The sequence below is a fragment of the Pseudonaja textilis genome, chromosome 2 (genome assembly GCF_049901715.1).
Source record: "Pseudonaja textilis isolate UNSWEBS1 chromosome 2, rPseTex1.2, whole genome shotgun sequence".
NCBI lineage: Eukaryota > Metazoa > Chordata > Lepidosauria > Squamata > Elapidae > Pseudonaja > Pseudonaja textilis.
The window spans coordinates 190,434,451-190,459,914 of NC_141991.1; the positions used below are offsets into that span (position 1 = coordinate 190,434,451).

At 43.8% G+C, this 25,464-nt stretch overlaps 1 protein-coding gene across 4 annotated transcripts; it reads right to left on the reverse strand.

The window, feature by feature from the left end:
- Window positions 1-2,793: 2,793 nt before the first annotated feature.
- KCNV2 (potassium voltage-gated channel modifier subfamily V member 2) lies at window positions 2,794-15,875 on the reverse strand. Of its 4 annotated transcripts, none has more exons than XM_087926690.1 (3): window positions 15,701-15,875; window positions 13,219-14,489; window positions 2,794-7,660 (listed from the first exon to the last, which is right to left on the reverse strand). In XM_087926690.1, exons 2-3 carry the CDS (start codon window positions 14,419-14,421, stop codon window positions 7,379-7,381), a joined length of 1,485 nt encoding a protein of 494 aa, XP_087782816.1. In that variant the 5' UTR covers window positions 14,422-14,489; window positions 15,701-15,875; the 3' UTR covers window positions 2,794-7,378. The 4 variants fall into 4 exon arrangements, with proteins under 4 accessions (XP_087782816.1, XP_087782814.1, XP_087782815.1 ...); XM_087926688.1 differs by lacking the exon at window positions 15,701-15,875 and having other exon boundaries at window positions 2,794-6,324; window positions 7,374-7,660; window positions 13,219-15,188; XM_087926689.1 differs by lacking the exon at window positions 15,701-15,875 and having other exon boundaries at window positions 13,345-15,188.
- Window positions 15,876-25,464: the final 9,589 nt, after the last annotated feature.

The following is a 25,464-nucleotide window of genomic DNA, read 5'->3' on the forward strand; positions in this document are numbered from 1 at the left end:
CTGTTGTGACTTCAATATCTTCTTCCTTTTACTGTAAATACAGTTGATTTATCACTGTAAGAGCCACAAACATCCTTAGACCTTCCGAGGATGCCAGTCTGTCAGAGAGATTTCCTCCAACTCTTTCTCTCAAACACGGCGTGTGTTTCAGTTTCTGAAGTGAAAAACAACAGATGGTCCTCTCTGGCAGGGGTGGGGAGAGAGAGAGGGAGGGAGGGAGAGAGAGAGAGAGAGAGAGGCTAAATTTATTGCTTTCCATTGATAGATAAGCATAATCTCCTCAGGCTGCCAACAACAGTAGATTCTGTAGATATTTCTGGCTTCTCCCCCTGCCCTCTATCCTTGGCTAGCTTCCCAATTGTATTTCACACTCATCTTGAGAATGTGATAACACAGCTGTAGTAGCTCCAAATCACTTGATGTGTTTCGGGAGGGATCCCCCCCCCACCAGGCTCTGTGTCTGGAAAAAGGTCCTGTCGCTGGGCTTATTAATAGATGCCAGCAGCACAGTGGCTGCCCAGTATGGAGCCACATCCCCCCTCCCCTCCCATTCACGACTCTGGAGGGTTTCCATCAATTCCCAACATCTTTTTCATCCCTTTCCCAAGCCCATCGAAGTCGGTGTCTATTTTTTGCCTTTCACCCATTGTTAGCATCCTATTCATACCAATGGATTTCAATGTCACTTTTGCAGGTATTTATCCTGATCATTGGTGGTATTCGACCGGTTCTGCCCAGTTCTGGAGAGCCGGTAGCGGCGATGAGCAGTGGAGACTGGACCGATTCTCTTTGCTGCTCTGTGGTTGGCCGACCTGCTCACCCGGGCTCCCATACTCACTTTTATGGCCAGAATTCAAAGCGCAGCTGCTTTGCGCGGTGCAGAATAGCACCGCGCAGCAGCTGCTGCAGCGACCACCATCATGCGGGCTTGCAGGAGGCAAGTTAGAACGCCTCTGCGCCTGTGCAAAGTGCGTGTTTGGCGCGACCATGCATGCAAAGTGTGTGCATGCACGCAAAGCGCAGCCACCAAGCCACGCCCACCAAACCGGTGGCAACTTTATTTGAATACCACCACTGATCCTGATGGATATTGCAAATATGCAAAACAACGGCTGCTTATGAGATACGTTTTGGATAGAAGGTTCTGAGCTCTCTTTGTCTCCCTTTCCTGCCCCTTATATATAGTTGCTCTGATTGGGAGATGATAATTGACAGCACTGCTCTTTTTCTACTCACTATGTTTTTTAACCTACCCTGTTTCTCCAACAATACGGCCTCCCCCAATAGGAAGTCCCAGCATGTTTTATAGGCATGAAATGAAATTAAGCCCCTCCCCCCAAATTAAGGCCTATATTAAAACATGTGAAATGGGGGGGAATGGTGGGGGGGCTTGCCATTAGGAAGTACTTTTGTTGCACACCAGATATGGTGCTGCCTGCATTGACCCTGATACGAAGTGCCCCACCAACGCCGAGGTCAACATCCAAGCTGTCGCCACCCGCCCGGCCGAAGATGCAAGTGGGGGGGAATTAAGTCACCCCCGAAAAGACGGCCTAGCCATTTATTCGGGGCTCAAAAAATAACAGTCCCGGCCTTATTATATGAGAAGCACGGTACTTAGAGGATTCTTTGCTGTCAAAATACTCTGGTTTCATGATAATGTTCTTGGTAGTAAACTATGTTGTATTAGAATGAGTATTTGAACCTCTTCCTTTCGCCCTCAGGGAAAAAAATAGAATTTAGAATTTACAAGAAGTAATGGATGGAAACTAATCAAGGAGAGAAGCAACCTAGAGCTAAGGAGAACATTTTTGACAGTGAGAACAATTAATCCATGGAACGGCTTACCTTCAGAAGTTGTGGGTGCTGGAAATTTTGAAGAAGAGATTGGATCACCATTTGCTTGAGATGGTGCTCTGGGGTTTCCCGCTGGAGCCAGGAGTTGGAGTAGAAGACTTCTAAGTGTCTTCCAACTCTGCTATTCCATTAGAATGGAATTTCAAATAGAGTGTGAATCCCTTTCAAGACATTCCAGAAATCTTGCCTTATGGGTAACGAGAAAAAGAAATCTAACGAAAGAACTAGAAGTGCTTAAAAAGGTGACATTGATGGCACAACGATATGATCAAAGATCCAGGACTGTCTTAACACATTGGCCCAATGGACACTTGCCTGCGGGCCCCACAAGCATAGCCCCCCACACTAATTTGTGTATGTTAACTCATCACTGCACCTTGTATCATATAAATATATGTATATAATGCAAAGATACGTTTCATTTTATCAACCATTTACATTTTTATTCCTGTGAGTAGTTGTCGTAGGGGCTCCAGTATACTGCTTTACCTGGGGCCCGTAATGTGGTTAAGACGGCCCTGCGAAGATCCTCCTGTTTTTCATGCGCGATGCTTCAACCGAACCGTCACAGCTTTGTCAGCGCTTTTGTGGCCCCAAGCTGCCTTTTGGAATTGTACCTTGGAGGTAGCTCTGCAGAGAATTGAATCATCTTCCTTCTTTGACCAAGAAACAACCGTATTTGCATTTGAAGTGTTCTGCTGTGTTCATACAAACTTTGCTAAGCAACAACATACATGGATGGGTTTATTTATATATAACATTATAATATGAGGGAGGGGAGGGAGAGGGAGGGAGGGAGGGGGAGGGAGGGAAGGTGGGAGAGAGAGAGAGAGAGAGAGAGAATCCATTTTTTTAAGGGACAGAAATGCAGAGATGTGGTTGAATCGTCAACAGAGGATTTGGTCATTTTCATAATTCAGTAGTAACCAGCAAGTACAGGGCATACAATATTTAGTTTATTAAAAAATGAATGTTCAGCAAAACAAGTCATCCGTCTCGCAACTAATCTAAGGCTGATTTAGCACCTGGGAACACATGTGTGTTTGCTGCATCCTCACTATGTTCCCTATATTCCCAGTCGTCTAACAAAGCCTTTCTGATGTGTTGATCTATCATGCAAGACTTGAGGCCCAGAGACCAGATGAAAAGAGGCTCATGCAATCTGATGAACAGCAGGCAGGGGAAAACTCATAGTCAGAACACGAAAGACCCTTCTCTGATATACTGCAATCTCCATAATTAACATTTGAGCATGTGATTCGTATGGAAATTGAGGTCTTTATCTTACTACTTTGTGATTTCTTTCCTGCATGTTCACAAGAGTTCTAACGTGGTATCTCGGAATATTTAGAGCGGAAGTCTCCAACCTTGGCAACTTTAAGACTTGTGGACTTCAACTCCCAGAGTTCCTCAGCCAGCAAAGCTGTCTTAAAGTTGCCAAAGTTGGAGACCCCTGATTTAGAGGGTTCGGCTTCAGGCTGCACTGTAGTAGATGCACACCCCGTGCATCTAGTGACAGGACTATTGGATGAATTCAGTTCTTCATGGGTCCTTCTTAACCTACCCCAATCCCAAAAGACTCCAGGTGGCGTATAATTAAAACCAACAAAAGCAAAAAAAAAAGAACTGAAGTCACAATAAAAGCATGATCAAAAAGCCAAAGGCTCACTGGAATGAAACTGCTTTGGGTTATTTTCAAAAAGATCTCCCTTCTCAATTCTGGAGACGGGGTGGGTGGGTGGGGGAGTATTCCACAGATTGGGAGCTAACGCAAGAAAGTCTGCAATTTTATCCCCATGAAATGGGGAGACTTTCCACAGGGCCTCTACAAATGAGCAGCCTGGAGAAGCAGATTCTCTTCTCCTGAAGCATTTCCTGACACAAACTGGTGAGGCATCGTTTAGGGATATCAAGCAGCACTTTGAATTGATCTTGGACGTGAACTGGCAGTAATTGCAATGTAAGTGTAATTCTCCCCTAGTGGTTTATCCAGCCAGGAATCTGGATGCAATGTTTATTATACAAAGGCTAGGAGGATGGCCCAAATGATTTCCTTCAGTAGTAACTCCAAAATTGGATCTTTTCTATCAGGAATGAGTTTTAGTTCCCTTTTTTTATGGTCCTCAAAGCCACCGACATTGCTGAAAAGGGATATTGTCGTTACACAATATTTTGAAGCAGGAAGTAAAAGTATTTACTGTAAACCTTTAAATAAATTTAGCAAAAGAAAAGAGAGAGAGAAAGCAAGGAAGGGAGGAGGGAGGGACGGAGGGAGGGAAGGAAGGAAGGAAGGAAGGAAGGAAGGAAGGAAGGAAGGAAGGAAGGAAGGAAGGAAGAGAAACAGAATGGAATACATCACTCTCACCATCCAAAAATAATGGCAGAAAAATTTAACATTGATTTTGTCTTACCTACTGAAGCTTGTCTAAAATGAACTATCCACAGCTAACAAGAACTTCTCTTTCCTACTCTTGAGTGGACTATTTCCCATCTATCTATCATTGATCTATATCTATCTATCTATCTATCTATCTATCTATCTGTCATCTATCTATGTATCTATCTACATATCATCTCTCTCTCTCTCTCTCCATCTATCCATCTATCCATCATCTATCAATCATCTATCTCCCTATTTACCTACCTACCTACCTATCTAATCTATTAATCTTCTATCTCTATCTTCATCTATCTGTATATGTATTATCTATCTATCTATCTAAAATTGTCTCACCAGAATTATTGACATCAGTCTGATGTGAGAATATTCACCCGCAGACTCAACTGGGCGGCTAAAGCTGTTCTTGAAGGTTACAGCACTGACTTCATCAAAGGTGTGGAGAATTTCTTCCATTCCAGAAGGTGTTACCAGGCTCAGTTGCTAATGCTGCACAATACATGCGAGGAAGTCAACAGCCTGTCTGGTGTGAGCTCTCTCTTTAGCAGCCTTGCTCTACACAAGATGCTCAGTTTGCCCTTTGATCAAACATCAGACTGGCTAGGAATTTTGGGTCTTACAGTTAAAACAAAACAAAAAAAAACAGAGGTGCCAACTAGGGAAAATTTGACTCCTCTGTAATATTATATAAAGCCAAGGAACCAATATAACCAAACAAATCAAAAATTAAAGTGAATTATGGCTACAGTTGTTATATTGGAAGCTAGGTGGATTATGCATTTGGGTTACTAAATTATACATCTTTTTAAGTCTTTATATTTCAACTGGACATTTGTCCCCATGCTGTTACATCACTCTCTCACTACTTCTGTATCACACTTTAGGTTATATATGGGCATCAATTAGCAAACGCTGGTATTTTATTACTTAGAAAACTATTTCTAAAATTTATCCTGGCAAACTAAACCTACTTTCATATGCCCTAGATCAGAGGTCTCCAAACTTGGCAACTTTAAGAGTTGTGGACTTCAACTCCCAGAATTCTCCAGCCAGCATAGCATAGCATAGCAATTAGAAATTGAAGTCCACAAGTCTTAAAGTTGCCAAGTTTGGGGATTCCTGCCCTAGATTCAGAAAACAGTTAAAGAGAGATGAAGGAAATCATAAAGAAAAACACTCTTGACCCTAATATTATTGTTATGAATGTGGGTACAGAAAGCATATGAATCTGAATCTCTGGAAGATTTTGGCATTCCTGATTCATTTCAACCAGGGATGTCAAACTCGTGGCCCGCAGGCCAGATGTGTCACGTGCTGGCCACACCCCTGCCCAATTTAGCGAAGGGGGAAAAATCCCGATACGTTATGTGACACCGCGAGTTTGACCCTCCCCCAATTTAAACGAATCTTCAACATCATGCTTTTCAGATAAGTTGGACGGTAGAAGGCTAGAAGAAAAATATTTCCAGCTGTTCTTCTTTGCAATTGAAATTATGTAGTAAAATGGACACATTTCCTGCATGACAGTCTCCAAAACACCTGCCATGCCGTAGAGATGTCAATATAAGTAGTCCTCAACTTACAGTCACAATCGAATCTAACATTTCAGTTGATGAGACAGCTGTTAAGTGACTTTTTTGCCTTATTTTATGATCTTTCTTGCTCCGGATGCTAAGTGAATCACTGCAGTGCTTAAGCAAATCCGGCTTCCCCGTTGACTTTGTTTGTCAGATGGTCGCAAAAGGGGATCATACTGCAACCGTCATAAATACATGCCAGTTGCCAAGCGTCTGAATATTGATCACATGACCATTGGGATGCTGCAACGGTCATAAATGTGAAAAACGGTCATCGGTCATTTTTTTCAATGCTGTTGTAACTTCATTCAATGGTCACTCAATGAACTGTTGTAGCTCAAGGACTACCTGTACTCCTTTAACAGAGCGTATCTGCAGACCAAAGATGTGACACTGCACACCATTCATCCAGGTTCTTAGCAAATTCTTCTTCGACTCATTGTTGGATCCCAATTCCAAGCCATTGTCAGCTGTCTGAATATGAGTTGGAACCTTTATTAAGCAAATTAATAAGAAAGATGAACTGAACCCAAATCTCTCTCTCTTTTTTTTTAAAGGAAGCTTTAAGTGTCATTTCTATCCTCTTGCTCTTTTCAGAATATAGGTATTCCTCAACCTATGACCACAATTGACCCCCAAATTTCTGTTCTTAAATGAGTCAAACATTAACTGAATTTGGCCCCATTTTATGACCTTTCTTGCCAAAGATGTTAATTGTTAGTAACTTGGTTGTTAGGTGAATCTGGCTTCCTCATTGATTTTGCTTGTGAGGAGGTCACTAAAAATGACCCCATGACCCTGGGACAACTGTCATAAATCTGAGACAGTGGCCAAGCATCTGAAGTTTGATTTCGTGACCACGGAGATGCTGCCATGGTCGAAAGTGTGCAAAGCAGTTGTCAGTCACTTTGTCATGCCCCTGGTGGAGACTGACTCTGAGGGAGAGGAGGAACAGCCGACAGGGAGTGGAAGTGTGGCTCTGGAGGTTGTGGAGGAGGCTGGAGAAGGGCAGAGGCCGGCTGAGCAGTCAGAGGAGAACCCAAGCCCATCCCCTAACCATCCTAGGGCATGCAGGGAGGAAAGGATAAGGGAGAGACATAGTCTACTTGGGAGGAGAGGGCCTTGATCCTCTTCATGGGCTGCAGCTGGGACAACTGGATAAGAGGACGGACCTGCGTACTGGCAAGTGCTGGAAACAAAGTGTGGAAAGGTCTGTAGTTTATGGTTCCTCTCTGAGTTTGGCATCCTTCCCAGTGTGTGTTATTTGTGGACGTCCTCCAGCCCTTATCTTGCCTGGTTTGTGTTGCTTTTTTCCTTCTTCTTGTAACGGTTTGTGTGGGAGTTTTTTGTCTTCCGTCAAGAATATTAGATAGAGCTAGGAAGCAAAGTGAAGGAATAAAAGGGGCTTCACCTGTTTTCTGTGACTCTGTTTATTTTGTATCCCACCCTGGGTATCCCACATTTTTTGTATCCCACACTTTCTTTTCAGTGTCGTAACTTTGAACTGCTCACTAAGCGAACAGTTGTAAGTGAACGACCACCTGTATTAATTGTATCCGTGGCTTAGGCATGGGGCCGATCGCTTCCCGTAGCACTCCGACATCTTCTTCATGGCCCGTTGCACAAATTCCACTTTCCCCCGGTCTTTCTGTATGGCCGTGTACTCGTACGCTTTCAGCTTGCCGTAGTAATCCGAGAATTTATTGTAGAGGACGGAGATGGGCATGCCGTTCAGGATGATCCCAAAAGCGATGCAGAGGAAGGCAAACAGCCGTCCCAGATGGGTGTCCGGATACATGTCTCCATATCCCACGGTAGAAAGGCTTACCTTGAAGTAAATAAAGGAGCGGGAGGGCAAACCGTTCAGAAGAGCAAGAAGTGGACGTTTAAGACATCAGTGGTTCTCAACCTGCGATCTGCAGACCCTTGGTGGGGGGGGGCGGCCCACAATGTCAGAGGGGGGAGGGACATGAAGGTTTGAAGAAATGATGTTATGATTTAAATATTTAGTTAAATCTTTGTGGAGGGGGTGTCCGTGGCCATCCTCCATGGCCACAAAAGGGGGCCAGCGGTGAAGAAAAGGTTGAGAACCACTGTCTTAGATAATTAAAATGGTCCCACATTAAAAGGGGTCCCACATTGTTTGCATTAGAACTCTGCCTTGTTCAGTAATCTCTACAAAAACCTGCTAAAACAGCCTCTTAATTCATCTGCAGGGGTAGCCCTTAGCAAGTCTCAAGGGTGGGCAGCCCTGGGGTCTGTATGGTGGCCTATTCCTGAGAGGAACGTAATTATCTCGTATTTTTTAGGACAGGAATGGTGCAGTGGTGGGATTCAATTTTTTTTTTTTACTACCGGCTCAGTGGGCATGGCTTGGTGGGCATGGCAGGAGAAGGATAAAAAGTAAAATCCCCATTCCCTCCCTACCCCAGGGGGAAAATCCCATTCCCTCCCCACTCCACTAACCTGCTTTCCAGCTCCGTTCTCCTGCACAGGGCAACAAAAGAAGACCCAGCCAATCAGTTGGGACTTGGGAGGCAAAGAATAGATGGGGGTGGGGCCAGTCAGAGGTGGTATTTGCCAGTTCTCCGAACTATTCAAAATTTTCACTACCGGTTCTCCAGAACTGGTCAAAACCTGATGTATACCACCCCTGGAATGGTGCCACTAGCTCCCCCCTTGTTTTTGAAGCTTCTGTACCCGACATCTCAACCTTTGCCCATATAATTTGGTTTCAGAAAACTGATATCAAGCTGCTTGCATTGCTTTAAACTATGTACACAAATGGTTACATCTCTTGCATTGAGGTTTTAAATAAGTCTCAGCCAGAAGCCGGGATGAAGGACAAAAAAAAAAAATCAGTCTTCCCTGAAAGGAATGTATCCCTAAAAGGGATACACCTGGTCCCCTGCAAGGCTTGGTAGCTGCAACTTAATAAGAAAATGCAGCTCTCAACTGTGGAAAAAGGCCCACTGATGCTTTAAGTACAGTCCAGCAATGGTGCCCCTCAACATTTCCACCGCTTTCCTGATGCTAAAAGTCAGTCAGTGCTGAAAACCAAAATTGAGTGTAGCTGCAAAAGAGTTAAGGGTATGATAACTGGGGCGGGGGAGAATCTCTGGGGTGTCCCCTTTCTCTTGGTGTCCCAAGTACAGGTAGGCCTTGAATTACAAGCACAGTTTTACGTTGTTTGCTTCATTTTACAAACTTTCTTACTACAGTTAAGGGAATCACTGCATTTGTTAAGTTAGTAAAAGTGGTGGGATTCTACCAGTTTCCCTTCCGGTTGAGTGATCGTACACTTTGCACGTGCTCAGGTGCACCTTTCCAGGGATCAGCTGAGGCTCTGCTGCGCCAATCAGCTGGGAGGATAAAGAAGAGAAAAGCACAGGGGCTGGCGGGAGGGCCTATCCTGCGCTTTTCTCTTCTTTCTCCTCTCAGCTGATCATCGGAGTTTTTTTTTTTTTACTACCAGTTTTACTTCCAGTTTTTGCTACCGGTTCGGCCAACTGGTAGCATTTCACCACTGGTTAGTAACATGAGTTAAATGAGTTTGACTTCCCTGTTGCCTTTGCTTGACAGAAGGTCGTAAAAGGGGATCACATGACCCGGGGCACTACAATTGCCATAAATATGAACCAGTTGCCAAGCAACCGAATTTTGATCACATGACCATGGGGAAGCTGCAATGGCCGTGTGCATGAAAAGTGGTCATAAGTCATTTGTTTCAGTGCCATTGTGACTTTGAATGGCCACTAAATGAACTGTTGTAAGTCGAGGACTAGCTGTGCATGTTTATTTTGCTTAAGAATCAATCTGGGGCTCAGCCAATCTTTAGCCTAGGATAAATTGTCCGACGTACAGTCACAAAAGTAAAACTCACAATTTGCTGCATAGTTTCTCCTGTAATCGTTTTTTGAATGATCTACAGCTTTCCTGGTGAGACCAAATTCTGTTTTTGTTGCGTCAAATCATCACACCTTTGGGAAGCTTGTGGAACATCCTCTCACAGAGGGGGTTTGCATGTAGATTTAGGGGAAAATGCAAATAGGGAAAATCCTTTTTTTAAAAAAAAAATTGGGGGGGATTGTTGCTATGCTTGATAACGAGTCTGGCTTTTCAGAGGCAGAGCCAGGGCGGGGCGGGGGGGATTTGTTCCTAGGGGGCACCTGAGGGAAATGTGATTAGTCTGGGGCTCCAATGGAAATTGGCTCACAAGAATTGAATGTAAATGGCGGAGAAATAGCTCTGAAAATAAACAACAAGATGAAAGGGAGATGTGTTATTGACATTTTTCAAGAGGCATTTTTCTCTCCTGTGATTTCCTGGAGAGCAGAGGAAAAAAGGCTCTGCGTTGTTCTTGGTGTGATTTCATCATCTTTCATGTTAGGTACAGTGGGGGATAGAAAAGCGGATCATCAAGAGAAACTCTGCCCTGAATTATATATGTGATTATATATGTACGTACTCCGGGGTGGAAGTTTCTTCCTGTTCCTCAGTGCTACGTGCATGGAAATGTGAGAACAAGGGTGGCCAGTCAGGCTAGCTAGTCTAAAACTATTCAATGGTGCCTTGCCGCAGATCAAACAAAAGCCGTACTTTTTTTTAGGAAAGAGGCTCCTGTTCAGCTCGTTCCTTTTCAGGAATTTGGGGCAATTTTAATTTTGATTAGGGATATTAGGGATCTATGGCAGTGGCCCCCAATCTTTTGGGTACCAGGAACTGGTTCTATAGTTCTATAGTTTTTTCAGCAGACGGGGTGGGGGGAGGGGAGGTCGTGATTTCACATCAGTGGTGGGATTCAATTTTTTTTGATTACTGGTCCTATGGGCGTGGCTTGGTGGGCATAGCAGGGGAAGGATACTGTTAAATCTCCAGTCAGAGATGGGATTTCCGCGACCGATTCTCCACAACTGGTCAGGACCTGCTGAATACCACCTCTGTTTAACATGCTGCCTGTATCCCACAGATGGAGCTTCACTTGTTTGCACAGCTCAGTTTCTGCAACAGCCCAATGTCAGTCCAATTCAACTCTCAAAAATGGCTGTCTGGGGCATTCTGGGATTGAAGCCCACCCATCTTCAAGTTGTTGTGGTTGAGAAACATGGCAGAGGAACATGTGAAAAGACTCATAGCATGTATTCAGTTGTCTAACAAGTAACAACTAGGCAGGGGTGGGATTGTACAGGTTCGCACCTATTTGCTAGAACCGGTTGTTAACATTCTAAGCAGTTCGAAGAACTGGTTGTTAGAAGAAATTACTGGCCTAATCCTGTAAGGAAGGCAGGAAGGAAACATTCTGGTGTTGCTTACAGAAACTGACTCTCCGTTAACCCTTATTACATTCTTGATAGGACTAGACTTCCTGTCTCAGGAACTTCTCTGGAGTTTTTTCCCCCTCCTTTGCTAGTACTTTGCTTGGTGGAGTGACCATTTAATGGCACTGAAAAAAATGACTTATGACCATTTTTCACACTTACGACTGTTGCAGCATCCCCACAGTCATGAGAGGCCAGGAGAGGAGATGCATGCGTTGATGTGAGTGATATTGAGTTGGCCATACCCAGCCAATAACATGACCACCAAGCCATGTCCACCCAGTCACATGACCACCAAGCCACACCCACCACCTAAGCCACACCCACAGAACTGGTTGTTAACAATTTTGAATCCGACCCCTGCAACCAGGGTTGTCAGGGCTCAATTGAAACGATGCTCAAAACAATTGCGTGTTGTGGTCAATGAAAAATCTTCTTTTCCACTGCTACTCCAGGCAATCTAGCAGGATTACTGGAGGAAGAATTGCTTGTATATACCGCCCATGTGTAGAATAAACTATGTCCCAGAGGTGTTATTTAATATCACTAGCAAGTATTCAAATAGAATAAAATCCATTCATCTTCAGGATTTATTCATGAGGATACTTCGCTTTCCATTAGGTTGGTACCCTGATTCTGAGTGATATTATTAAGCAGAGTATGGATAACTGCATAAACATATAGACAGCTCACATTCATCTGAGCAAAATACTAATGATGGTATATATTTGGACTGTTGTCCTCTAGCTTTAAAGGGAAAGCATTAGTGAAAATACTTTCCAGAATGTGTCATAGCGTGCTATGTATTCCTAAATTGGCTTGACAACTTCTGGAGAAGATTCTAGAGCCACTCCAATTTTATAATCACTTTAGATGTATCTGTTAACAGAACCATTTACATTTCCTGTTGGACAATATTAGTGTTCCTGAACTTTCTTAAATGGTACTTATTTTTCAATTCAAGGGGTAAATCAAGATGACACAAGGCATTTTTTCCTCACTAGAAGTATATGTAGAAAGTTATATATAGCCCAATGCAGAACCTATCACATGGGATGCATGCATATTGCACCACATGGAGCAAAGCCAACATTGGATATATAGCAGAATATCCAGCTACCCGCTCAGCTCTTGACATAAGATGGTAATTCCAGTTTCCATTTTTGATTAACCCTGGCAGCTTAACAAAGAACAGCTGAGGGAAAAGGTGATGGAGAAATTTGCAGGACACGCCTTGGTCCAGTTGTTGTTTATCCAAGGCACTAGATTTATTGGGAATACAATTTGCATTCATCACTAGTGACAGCCTCTATTGTATTTCAACAACAGGTCTATAAATTATAAACTCCATATCACATTACAATCCAAGGACCCAACCAGCTCTCCCGTTTTATTATTTTTGGCCCTTGTTACTGGCTTAATCAAAATAAAAAAGAAAGCTTATCTCATGCTCTGATCTATTGTCAGTTGTTTTGGGAACCTCTCAAAGAACCACCGGGCCTGTCATCTGTGATCATGTCTGGCATCTGCCTGTCTCTTGATTGTTCAGAGACAAAGGGAAGCTCCAACTGTAAGTTCTAGATGTTTTGTAGGCATCAATCTCACTTATTCTTGGTATATTATTAGGTGAAGCCATCCTTACTACCTCCATAAATGAGTAATAGCTCCCTGTCAGTTGGCATATAGAAACCTCTGAATTGCTTTTTTTAAAAAAAAGCATATAGAAACCCCTACAAATTTCAGGCTTCCAATATGTTTTCCTTTCTACTTTCCTCTTCTTTCTCATGCAGTAGCCCTTGAGTGCTACATAGAGACCACCCATGCAGAACGCTGCCACAAAAAGGCATTTAGTTCAAGCTGAGCGTCACTGATTACAGCCTGATCTGCTGAAACAGATGCACTAAAGCTTACAGTGGGAAGTGGGGTGGGGTGTCTGCATGTACATCTCCTCTAAAACCAAAGACTCAGAGCAGATGTTCAAAATCTGCTGCTTTTGTAACAAGCAGCTTTTCTAAATAAAGAGCAAGAAGCGAGGGTCACGTCTCAAAAGAGTACAGCAGGTACTTACGGCAGCCCACCACCAGGCCTGAGGAATGCTGGTGAAGTTTGTGCTAACGACATCGTGCTCCACTGTGTAGACCATGGCTGAGAAGGCAGTGATGCCCAGGACGATGAAGAGCAGGAGACAACCCACCTGCTGGTAACACTGGCGTAGAGTGAAGCCAAAGGCTCGGAGCCCTGTGGAATGGCGGGCTAGCTTCAGGATGCGAAAAATGCGCATCAGGCGCATGATGCGTAGCACTTGCCCTACTTTGCCCACGCGCCCCACTTTCTCAATCTCATGTTCGTGCTGGGACCCATGACCACCAGTGTGGGTCTCATCGATAAAAAGCTCTAGAAACAGCTGAAGGTAGAGGGGCAAGATAGCAATGAGGTCTACAGCATTGAGAGCACTACTAACAAAGCGGTGTAAGTCAGGGGTAGAGAGCAGCCGCAGTATGTACTCTAGAGTGAAGAAGGCCACGCAGAAGGTCTCCAGATGTTCCAACACGGGCCGTAGTTCTCCAGTGGTTTTGTCCTTCTGCTGCAACTCCTCAACTGTGTTGAGAGCAAGGGCCACCACAGATATGAGAACGAAGAAACTGGAGGCAACCCCCATCACTTTGGCCATGGTGGAAGAGAAGGGCTTCTCCATAAGGTTCCAAAGGCGCCACCGTTGCTCAGCGTAGCGCATGTGGCAGAAGAGCGCCTCACTTTCCTGGACGGCCGCCTGAGCACGGAGCTCCTCCTGCACTTTCAGTTGGTCATTCAGCTCATCGCATCTCTCTTCGAAGCAGATCCGGCAGCAGCGGGGTGTGTATTTGAGACGGACCCCCCAGTAGCTCAACTCTTCCAAGAAGCTGTGGGGGCACAGCTCATTTTGTACCTGCAATACCCCGGAAGCATAGAAGTTGTAGACCAGCTGGAAAACCGCGGGGTCTCGGTCGAAGAAATACTCATCCCCCTGAACTGCATAGTCATCACAGAGACCTAGCTGGCAACGCCGATCAGTGGAAGTAACCAAGCGTCCGAGGCGGGTATTGGGATAGGTGGCCACTGCCTGGTACGTGAGATGGTAAGTTCGCCCACCAACATTAATGTTGAGCACCGAGGAGGAAGCTAATGTTCCAGAAACAAAAGTGGGCTCAAATGTAAATATCGAAAGGAGTCTCTCCTGCTTTTCCTCCTCCTCCTCCTCCTCTTTCTCTTCCTCATCCAAGTACTTCTCCATTTCCTGGGACAACTGCAATCCATAGGGAGTAGTCGTTTGGGTGTTTATGCTCTCGGCTGCCTTGCATTCTGTGGAAGAGTCCAGTGGAGTTTCAGGTGCTTTTCCATCAGCGATAGAAAGTTGCTTCTTTTGACTGAAATTTCTCATGGGTGACACTCTCTAGCCCACAACACCCAGGTTTTCAGGTGTGTTTTTTTTGCCACGGCTTTCTGGCTCTGCTTCTTCCTGCCTGGAGCATTCACAACTAGAGAAGCCGCCTCACATTTCACTCCAGTCACTCTTCACTCACTCCAGTTGTTGCTAAAACTCAGGATGGGATGTAGGCATGGAAAAGGGGGGCGGGGAAGGAGACACTGCTGTTGATCGCTTTAATCTTGCTGACAGGGAAGAACTGAATAGTTACAGAAGGGGATTTAAAGGCTATTATCCTATTTTAGCTTCGGCTCCCTTTATTTGTGACGTGAAAGTCTACAGAGCCGATAATCTTTGGATAATTTTTTTTTTTAAATGTAAGTATATCAAAATCAATATATCATTATTGGGATCCTCTCGGTATGTTTCCAGAATGAAGGAGACCTAGGGTTCCTCCCATGACACAGTGCTAATCCCTCCTTTCAAATGTTCATCTTGCCCTCGGTTTCCTCTGCCCCTCCTCAAAGCGTGACCCATCCATCCATGTTTGTACTGTAAAGCTGTTCTATTGGCTGGAGCAGATTTTACAGGGAGCGAAGCTAACACCAATTTCGGTTAATGCTCCTAATTGTCCATTCAGTGGTAGTGCAGAGATACAGGTTCATTCAGAGCAGAGTTTCTCAAACTTTAGCTCCTTCAAGATGGAGGGAGAAATCTTTGAGTTGAAGTTCACCCATCCTAAAGTTCCCAAGTTTGAGAAACACTGATTACAATAGCTGTGCCATATCTACTTTATCACTGGACACAGAGAAAGGGACACTGGATCAGAAGTGATATTCAGCAGGTTCTGGAGAACCAGTAGCATAAATTTTGAGTAGTTCAGAGAACTGGCAAATACAACCTCTGAATGGCCCCACTCCCATCTATTCTCTGCCTCCCAAGTCTCAGCTGATCAGCTGAGTCTTCTTTTGTTGCCCTGCACAGGAGAACAGAGCTGGAAAGCAGGTTAGTGGAGTGGGGAGGGAATGGGGATTTTGACGTATCCTTCCCCTGCCACACCCACCAAGCTACACCCACAGAGCTGGTAGTAAAAACTTTTGAACCCCACCACTGCACTGGATGCTGAACCTTCATTTGGAAATCTTACCATTGTTTCAAAGTCAGGTTCTGGTCCCTATGTCCGCAAAGACAGAAGGTGGATTATGCCTAGTCAGACTTCAAAAGCTAGAAGTCAACTATTTCAAACTTTCAGCACCCAATTCAATGCAATTGACTTGACGCTCCATAGTTTTTTTGCTTATTGCTTTGATAAATCAAGGGAAAACATGTCAGGCAAAACACAACATAACATGCACGCTAGCTTAATTTGTATAATTGTTAACTGGGTGCCTTTGGGAATATGCAATGGTTTATTGTACTAAGTAAGATGACTCTGCCATTGGCCTGTGACCCCAATCATTATCATTTGGTGATCATTGATAGATTTGTTCAGACAAAATTTAGCTACCAGAGCAAAATATGTTTCTCACCCCAGTTGTAGTAATCTTTAACGAAGTAGCCCTTTTCAGAAAAGTTGGTGCATCTGCCTTTAGACTTGTAACCACAAACTTATTACAGTCCATAAGTGTTTCCATGCCTGCAAACTGCATCTATAAAGGAAAAATACCTGCAGCTCTGCAGATGTTGAATGAGTCTCCATTGGCCACACCAGCTGGACTGCTGGCAGTTAAAGTTCACCCATACCTAGAATATAATAGATTTCCCACCTCTGCTTTAAAGTCTCAGGATAGGAATCTTGCTGCTTCTGTTCCTGGGATTATTTTAAGTAGAGATCCCAGAAGCTGAACATCACATATGTGTGGCCTATGCCCATGTGTTTTGCTTCGTCTTTCCTCAAAGAGAAGAAGGCATTTTGTGATAAACTTTTTGTGAACATCGTTCTGCTGCTTATGGGTCTTTGTAAGTCTGGTATGTGAAGGTATTTCTTTTTAAGACCCATTGATGTCAGTGGCATGTTCTCTAGATAAAGCCCAGGGCTGCCTTATGGGCCCCAGGCAAAGCAGTGTACTGGGGCCCTTACGACAACTACTCACAGGAATAAAAACGTAAATGGCCAATAAAATGAAGTATATACTTATTTTATTGGCACTTCCAACAAAATAGGTGTTGAAACATTAAAAACATGCCATGCAGCAACAACTAATCAACATGATAAACATTTGAACAATACGCGAGGCTTGAAAAATACAATAAGACTCAGTAAGCCATACAGATTAGATGTCACAGTATGAAATTACTACAAATTTCTTATTATAACAAGCACTTGTGGCATTTCTTTGCAGAGAATTGCTTTATTATTGGCTTGAAGTCAATGGTCTTCAGGATGTCATTTTCCATGCACATGAGGGAAAGCCAGTTCAAACGATGCAGCCCCATTGTGCTACAAAGCTGATTTTTAAAAAATAAGCTTCAGTCTTGAAAAAGAACGTTCTCCTGTACAGTTGGCCACTGGTCCGTCATGCACATGAACTCTTTGAGTGCAATTTCAACATTTGGGAATACAGATTTCAAATACAAGGTGCATTGAAGGGTTAACATACACAGATTAGTATGGGGTCCCTATGCTTGTGGGGCCTCTATGCTTGTGGGGCCCACGGGCAATGCCCATCAGGCCCATGAGTTAAGACAGCCCTGATAACGCCCCATATTTGTATGTCACATGCAGGTTTTCTTTCCCTCTCCTCTCCCCAATGCATTTCCACAGCTGCTAGATGGGTATTAGGCTGCCCAACGGCTTAAATCTGACTTACGGGTTGGAGTGAATGTCCAATATGTATTGGCACAAATTCCTGAACACTTGCCATGAATAAACAACAAACTTGATAAGATTTTGATCACCTGACCTTTGTGTTTAATTCCTCTCCACCACTCCACCCCAGTACGCAAGCTTTGAATTCTGCTTTGCAATTAATTTGTGGGGTTTTTCTTTCCCATTCAGATGAAAACTCTCTTCCTAGGATGATCTTTATTTTTTGGAGTGGAATTGGGTTCGCAAGGTAAATGGATTGCTTCCTATTGCTGCGTTCCTGATGTAATAATTATAATGTATATAGATAAGCAATATTTGGATAGAGCCAGGGGTGGGATTCTACCGGTTCAGTTGAACTGGTATTTCACCAGACCGGCTGGTCCCTCTCTTCCCACCCCACCCCTACCATGTGGCCCATTTTTGATGGAGGTAAGTGCAGGGTCCATGTGGAGGCTCTGGTGGGGAGAAAAACGGGCCTTCTGGAAGTCCAGAAACAGGCCTGTTTCTGGTTTCCAGTAGGCCTCCAGAGGCTGGGGGAGGCTGTTTTCACCCTCCCCAGAGGCACAGGGGAGGCCTCTGGCCCCTTAAGAGGGTGAAAAATGGCCGCGCTGAAAAAACCGGAAGTGGCGAAGCGGGCCTGTTTCCGGCTTCCGGTAGGCTTCCAGAGGCCAGGGGAGGCTGTTTTTCCCCCCTCTCAAAGGCCCAGAGGAGGCCTCTGGACCCTTGGGAGGGTGAAAAAGGCCTCCCCCAAGCTCTGGAGGCCCACCAGAAGCTGGAAACAGGAAATTCCGGTAGGCCCCGCCCAGCATGGCCCTGCCCACCCAGCAACCAGGTAACGAACCAGTTGCTTGGATTTTTGAATCCCACCCCTGGAGAGAGTGGTTACGGCATGACTTGGGAATAAGATTTTCCAAGTGCAGCATAATAGATTTGCTTTGAGGGGATGGAAATAGGCCGTGGATCTTAAGTAGCTTTTCCAGCCTCTGGAACATCATGAAATGTGGTGACTCTGTCCTGCAGTGGGTGCCAGAGGTTGGCTGCAAATCATATATTTGCCTGTTCCAGGTGACTGCCACTTCGCCTGTCGTTGTAAAATGACATCGGTCAACGATGGAAAAGCATTCTATATTATTTTTTGTATATAACATACAAGATATTAAAGGGCGGGGGAGCCTCTCTTGGGCTCTTTCAGGGCCAGATGATAGTTTTAAAGAAAACAATGGGGTTATAAAAAGAACATAGGGATTCAAGAAATCAGCCATTTAAGGAAATTAATTGATTAAAAAATATGTCACAATACACACAATTTTGGAATGGGGTATGTTTTGCTCTGGTTAGGCTGTCTCCCCTTTTGGCCACACCCATTTTGGCAGGGTAATTCTCAGCAGGTCACACAACACCATCTGCAAAATTCTGTTCAAGCAAAGTCCATCTACGCTGCCTTTAACTGAAAAAAAAAATCTAGTACAGGTAGTCCTTAACTTACAACAATTCATTTAGTGACCATTCAAAGTTACAACGGCACAGAAAAAAGTAACTTATGACTGCTTTTCACAGTCAGGACCTTTGCATCCTCCCAACGATCATGTGATCAAAATTCAGACTCCTATTTTTGACCATTGGTGTGTCCCAAGGTCACGTGATCACTTTTTGCAAGTCCAGGGGGAAGCCAGATTCACTTAACAATCAGGTTACTAACTCATCCACTGAAGTGATTCACTTAACAACGGTGGCAAGAAAACTTGTAAAATGGAGGAAAACTCACTTAACAAATGTCGCCGTTCACAGACATGGGCTGAATTATGGTCGTATGTCAAGGACTAACTTAACTGCTGGAACAATTTGGCACTAACAATAGATTTGTTGTTGTGGTGGTTCTCTGGCAGCCAGTGCAGATGGCAGTGGAGTCGAATAGTGAGGAAGAAAGGGAACCAGTCAGGGAGTCTGGAGAGAACTTGGACAAGGGTCCTGCGTCCAATGCAGGGATGGAGCCAGGACTATCTGGGAGTGGAGTGCTGCCTTTGGACCCTTCGGAGTCTGGCAGCAGCGAAGCAGAGGACCCAAGGGAGCCTGTTCCCAGTGCGTGTGTGCACAGAGCTGCTAGAAGGTGAGGCAGCTGAAGTAGAAGGGGCAACTCAGGAGTAAGGCTGGGAAGTAATTGCCCTTCCCATAAGGGATAAAAACCAGACCTCAATGATGAAAGCTTTGCAGGAAGCAAAGCAGTTCAATAGATTCTGAGTCCTTCTTGAAGCTCTGCGTGTTCTGGTCGGTTTTTTTCTGGCGCTGTTATAATTAATATGGATACTCCTGTTTTTGGCAGCATTCCACAGCGCTGACAGGCATGTGCTTATCTTGGGGAACTGTTTAAGTTTCATTTTGGCTGTGAATGGAAATAATTCCCAGCATTGCATTAAAATAAATTTTGTTTTTAAAACAAGTTTGTGTTTAATTATGTTTGACAAAGCCTGGGTCAGAACAGTTGTTTAGGCAAGAGCTTAACAGAACCTTCCAGTACAGGAAAAAAAAAATTGAATAATTTGCACGCATGTTGACCATATCAGTTCCATCATTATGAGAGGAGAAAAGATTTGCCCCAATTAGTTCCTTGCTTGTTATGTAAAGCCCACTACCAAACAGAGAGCCTGCTCATTTCTCCAGGCCTGATGCCACCGAATTACCCCTGTAATAATTTCCCTCCGTTATTTTCAAATATTTCATTTTTAAACGGTGCAAATATTTCTACAGACACAACCAGCCAATGCACTGGGGAGAGAGTGTGTGTCTTAAATGAGCCTGGTCAGGAAGCTATGTTCCAGGGGTCCCCAAACTTGGCAACTTTAAGACTTGTGGACTTCAACTCCCAGAATTATCCAGCCAGCTGGGAATTGAAGTCCACAAGTCTTAAAGTTGCCAAGTTTGGAGACCTCTGCTGTAATCTATCATTCAATGCATGACAGGTCTCCAAATATGTTGGCTGTCTCCATGGGTACACGAAACAAATGGCCTACGAATCAGAAGAAAGAGCAATGACCACTTGGGAGAAAAGCAAGGAAGATACTGGTGGCTCTTTCTAAATTAAGACTGAGAGTTAATGGGACATTCCAGGGTTGCCAGTCAGCTGAAAATTACAGAATGCTGTTATCGGGGTAGGTGGGAATTAACTACTAAATCCACAAATGCCAATACTGGTTTCTGACTGTATATCTCTAGGTTTAAAATAGGATAATTTGAAAATGTCATGTAAATCCAAGCATGGAGATGCAGAAAGTTCAACGGAGTAAGAACTTAGTTTTTAAAAGTTCAGGTCAGGAAAGTGCAAATATATGCATAATAGAAAGGTTGAAGGCAGTTCTTTATTCGAGGTCCATGGGTTGATTATATTGAATAAGAAATAAGGACTCTGGGATCACATTTTGAGGGAGATGCAGTATCATCCAGGATCAGCCTAAAAGTCCAGGTCTTGAGTCTTAAATTACATCACTTCTAATGGCAAAAAATCCCCAAGTGGCTTGCAATTCTAATAAACAGAATTCCATTCATTCATTCATTCATTCATTCATTCATTCATTCATTCCATTTATACCCTCTTGGGCAGGGGAAGATCATTAGGTTGAGTTGAAACCCACAAATCCCACAACAGATTCCATGGTTGAATCAGGACCTGCATTTGGATCTCCCCAATCTAGCAGCTAATATACATCACCAAAGCAAGAGCAATCTACCAGAACACAAATATTATAATACGAAGCAGACCAACTTTAGAAAAGCTTTAAAATCCCACCTCAACCTCTTATTTGTTTTTCATTTCTTTAGTAGATATAACGACAATTGATGTTATCCATTCAGTCATGTCTGATTCTTGAGGATTCGACGGGTCAGGTCTCTTCACATCTTCCAAGCTTGTACTACTTCTTTGAAATTGTTCTATGCTTTGGCTAGCATCAATTTCATAGCGTCCAGCTGCCATGTTTGTTGATAACTGGTTTCCTTTTACCGCTAAGCCTTCCAAACATAATTGTTTTCTCCAGTGAATTTCCCTGCATGACATGGCGAAGTAAGTGAGACCCAGTTTTGCAATTTTATCTTCTACTGACATATCTGATTTAATAGACAATGGGATAGGAATAACTGTAGAAGGAGGCAGCAAAAAGTTTAGTAAAAATAGGTGGTAACCATGACAAGACAATTGAAACTCCAGCCACTTTTAATATGTAGCATGACATATAAAGCATTTATGCCGCCATTTCGACTGATATCAGAAAATTAAGCAGGTTTGGACTTGGTTAGGAGACTATCGGGACCTACAAGGCCTGTGAACTAATCCTGAACCAAGAAAACTACAGGGACAAGTCCATGAAATCATCAAGCATTATGTTTAGTCTGAATTTTTTGCTTCATGAAAAGAAACATTGGAATATTTTTCTGATGAGCTTCAAAGCAAATGCTTCGTGCAGCGTGCTTCTATCTCAGCTTTCTTTCAGCAGTTGAAGATACAAAACGTTTTCCTCTCTTCTTCATCTTCATAACAATCCTTAGATCTGAGTGGACAACTATAGCAACTACATATGACCTGTGGACTTCAACTCCGCCAGACTTCAGGTGGTAAAGTTGCCATAGTTACCCACTCCTGCCTTAGCGCTAGTCTAAATACTAGCAAATAGGCCAAGGTCATCTAGATAGGCCTGCGGAAAAATGAAAGTTAAAGCTTACTAATCAAACACATTAACTACTACCCCATGTTGGCCTTGGATTAACTCTTTTCCAGTTCGAGGTTTAATCGATTCCACTCTCCTATTTTACACAGATAATGCATTAAAGACTTGATATTCAGGGGATGTTCCACATTTCATCTTCCCTTTTATTAGCACGTAGGTGTCTGTGTGATACCTGAATAAGCAGAAAGAGTAAGGAATTCTATTGGGATATGAACTACCTTAACTCTTAACAGAACTGCTGAGCTATATTTTGAAGCGGAGCGTGTTGCTTTCTGAGAGTAAGGAAGATAAGGTGTCTAAAGAGAGATATCAGGCAGCTGCGGATCGATAGAAAATACGCTGGCCAAATTCCATTAAGGAAGGAATAATGGTATTCAAGAGACAGGCTTCCAGGAGAATAGAAAGCCTGTCTATGCCAGCATCATTCAGAAGGCAAGAAAGAAAAGTGAATGCATGTGAGAAAAAGATTGGCTGATTGGGAAGATCTCTGCTATCAAAGAATAGGAAGTTGGTACAGGTAGTCCTTGACTTACAACCACAGTTAAGCCCAAAATTTTGGTCATAAGTGACTTTTTCCAGTGCCATCAAACGGTCATTAAATGAATGGCTATAAGCCATGGACTACCTGTATACAAAATGGAATATAGACTAACAGAGTTGGAAGGGATCTTAGAGGTCTTCTAGTCCAGCCATTGTTCAAGCAAGAGACCCTATACTATAGCACTGGAAAAGCTGGTGGGAGAATATTGTTTTAACTGCATCCTCACAGCTGTAAGGTGCTTTACACAAGAAGAAATGGTTTGGATTGTGCAGTTTTCCTGTGCTTGGAACTGGCACGCTTCGTTTGACAGATCTGAAGTGGAAAGCCAGAAGTGAAAAACTTATCCAGGGAAATGTCCTCCAGAACAGTGGCCCCCAACCTTTTTTGTGCCACGGCCCGGTACCAGCATCACAAAATGATCCGCAGCCCGGTACTGGCATCAGCACACATGGCAAGGCGAGCCAAGCGACCGGCCAGCCAGCCGTCCCCCGCTTCTCCCTGTCACCTTCAACTCCTCCTTTGCACCTTTGTCAATGGGCTTCGGGACGGCTTCGGGACGGTCGCTCGGCTCGCCTTGCCTTGGGTGCTGAAAGAATCCTCGCACCATAGTTTTGTTCAAAGCCGTGCCCCCCCTTCGATGAAATTAAGGCGCGAGGATTCCTTCAGGACCCAAACGCCGCTTTCCAACTGGAAAAGCTCACCGGAAGCACTTTCTCATCAAAACAAGATGGCGGTCCCCAGCAAATCGGCGGCCCGGCAGAAAATGTTCCACGGACCGGGACCGGTCCGGGGCCCGGTGGTTGGGGACCCCTGCTCCAGAAGATAAGCACAATTAAGAGAGAAAGGCCACAGTACACAAATAGCAAAACGGAAGGTGAAAAATTGCAATCAAGAGTTGCCCCTAAAATTTACACATCAGAATCAGAAGCTGTACTCATCAATGCATAGCCCAATAATTGTTAATGTGCAACAAAGCATATGGTTCACATGGTAGTTCCTGGGACTTCATGCTAGTGTATAGACAGCAAGGACAGCAATAATCATGTACACCCTCGATTCAGAGGTGGTATTCAGCAGGTTTTGAACAGTTCTGCAGAACCGGTAGCAGAAATTTTGAGTAATTCAGAGAACCGGTAGTAACCTTCCCCCTGGAGTGGGCTGGGCAATGGAAATTTTACAGTATCCTTCCCCTGCCATGCCCACCTAGCCACACCCACAGAACTGGTAATAAAAAGTTTTGAATCCCACCACTGCCTTGATTGTATTTTACCAAGTAGGTTGGTCAGCAAAGCTAATGAGTGTAATTTAGTCTGTAATCCTCTACGCCAGGGGGTCTCCAACCTTGGCAACTTTAAGACTTGTACATGGGAGGACAAAAAATAAATAACCCTAGGACAAAATAAATCTACGAATAACTTTAACCTGAGAGAAGCAAGTGATCGAGATATACTGTTGCACTTATCTGAAGTGTCCTGTAAAAAAATGCATCATTGTTCCATTTCAGAAGGAAGATCTGTTTGGCCACCTTGTGTTTAGGACTATTTATGCCTTTGCTAATGAACTGCAAAAAAAAAAAAAAGTTGTTATGTAGTGGGTTGCTTCTTTCTCTTAATTTGTTGTGCCGATTGTAAAATTCAATTATATTAACAGTTTGCTCTGTTTCTGAGATCTGAAGTACTCCAGCTAATTAATCACCCTAGAATTATACTGTATACAGCACAATGAAACACTTAATGTGTTGATGAGACCCAACAGCTTTTTTCTCACCCAAGTAGACTGAGTAAATGTGGCGAGAGGAATTAATCAGGTGGGGAATTGGGGAAATTCCAATGGAGAAATTCTACTCCCAAATACCACTTGCGGTTTTAGAATGTTCGAAGGACCCTGCTTTAGAGTTTTAAAACCTCTGGAGTAAATCAGTACTGGTGGTTCCCGACTTACAACTACTGGTATCTGTTTAGTGACCATTTCAAGATACAACGGCACTGGAAAAGTGACTTATGATTATTTACCACACTTATCACTGCAGCATCCCCATGGCCATGTGATCAAAATTGGGATGTTTAAACAATCAGATAAATCTTTTGCGACCTCCTGACTTGCAAAGTCAATGGGAAAGCCAGGTTCACTTAACAACTGTGTTATTAACAACCACAGTGATTCACTTAACAATGGTGGCAAAAATGGTTGTAAAATGGGGCAAAATTCACTTAATAACTGTCTTGCTTAGCCACAGAAATGTTGGGTTCAATTTCAGTCATAAGTTGAGGACTACCTATAAATCAGCATTATTATCATAGCTGATTTTTGTTATCCCCTTTTTTCTTGTTTCTCTCTGCTTGCTTTCTCTTCTTCCTCTCTTACAAACGATTAATAAATACTATCATCATAGCCATATTCTAAGGAGGAGACCACTACAATGGCTTGACCAGTGACCAAGTTACTGGTGACCAGTTACCAAAGCATCATTTGAAGAGCAAATTTTCTCTAGATCAGAGGTGTCAAACTCAAGGCCCATGGTGCTTAGGTTTGGCCCAGGTTTGGTTCATGGGGCTGTCCTGAAAACAGTGAAGGATTGGTCTGTGGTGCTTCTGCCAGCAAAAACTGGCTCCCGAGCTCCGTTTTTGGCTGCAACAGCCTCCTGCAACCCCCTGCCAGTGAAAACAGAGCTTGGGAGGCTTCCTGAGCTCCTTTTTCACTGGCAGAGGATTGTCGTTGCAGCCGAAAATGGAGCTCGGGAGCTCGTTTTCACTGACAGAGCACTTGGGCCACCACAGGAGCTAACACAAGTGACGTTGAGCAGGCCATGCCCTCCATGGCCATCCCCCCTAGCCCACCCAAGGTCA

Coding starts and splice junctions, on each gene's coding strand:
- KCNV2 (XM_087926688.1), bottom strand. CDS start 14,568: ATGAGAAATTTCAGTCAAAAGAAGCAACTTTCTATCGCTGATGGAAAA. Junction 7,661..13,218: donor AGGCCTGGTGGTGGGCTGCC/GTAAGTACCTGC, acceptor ATTTACTTCAAG/GTAAGCCTTTCTACCGTGGG.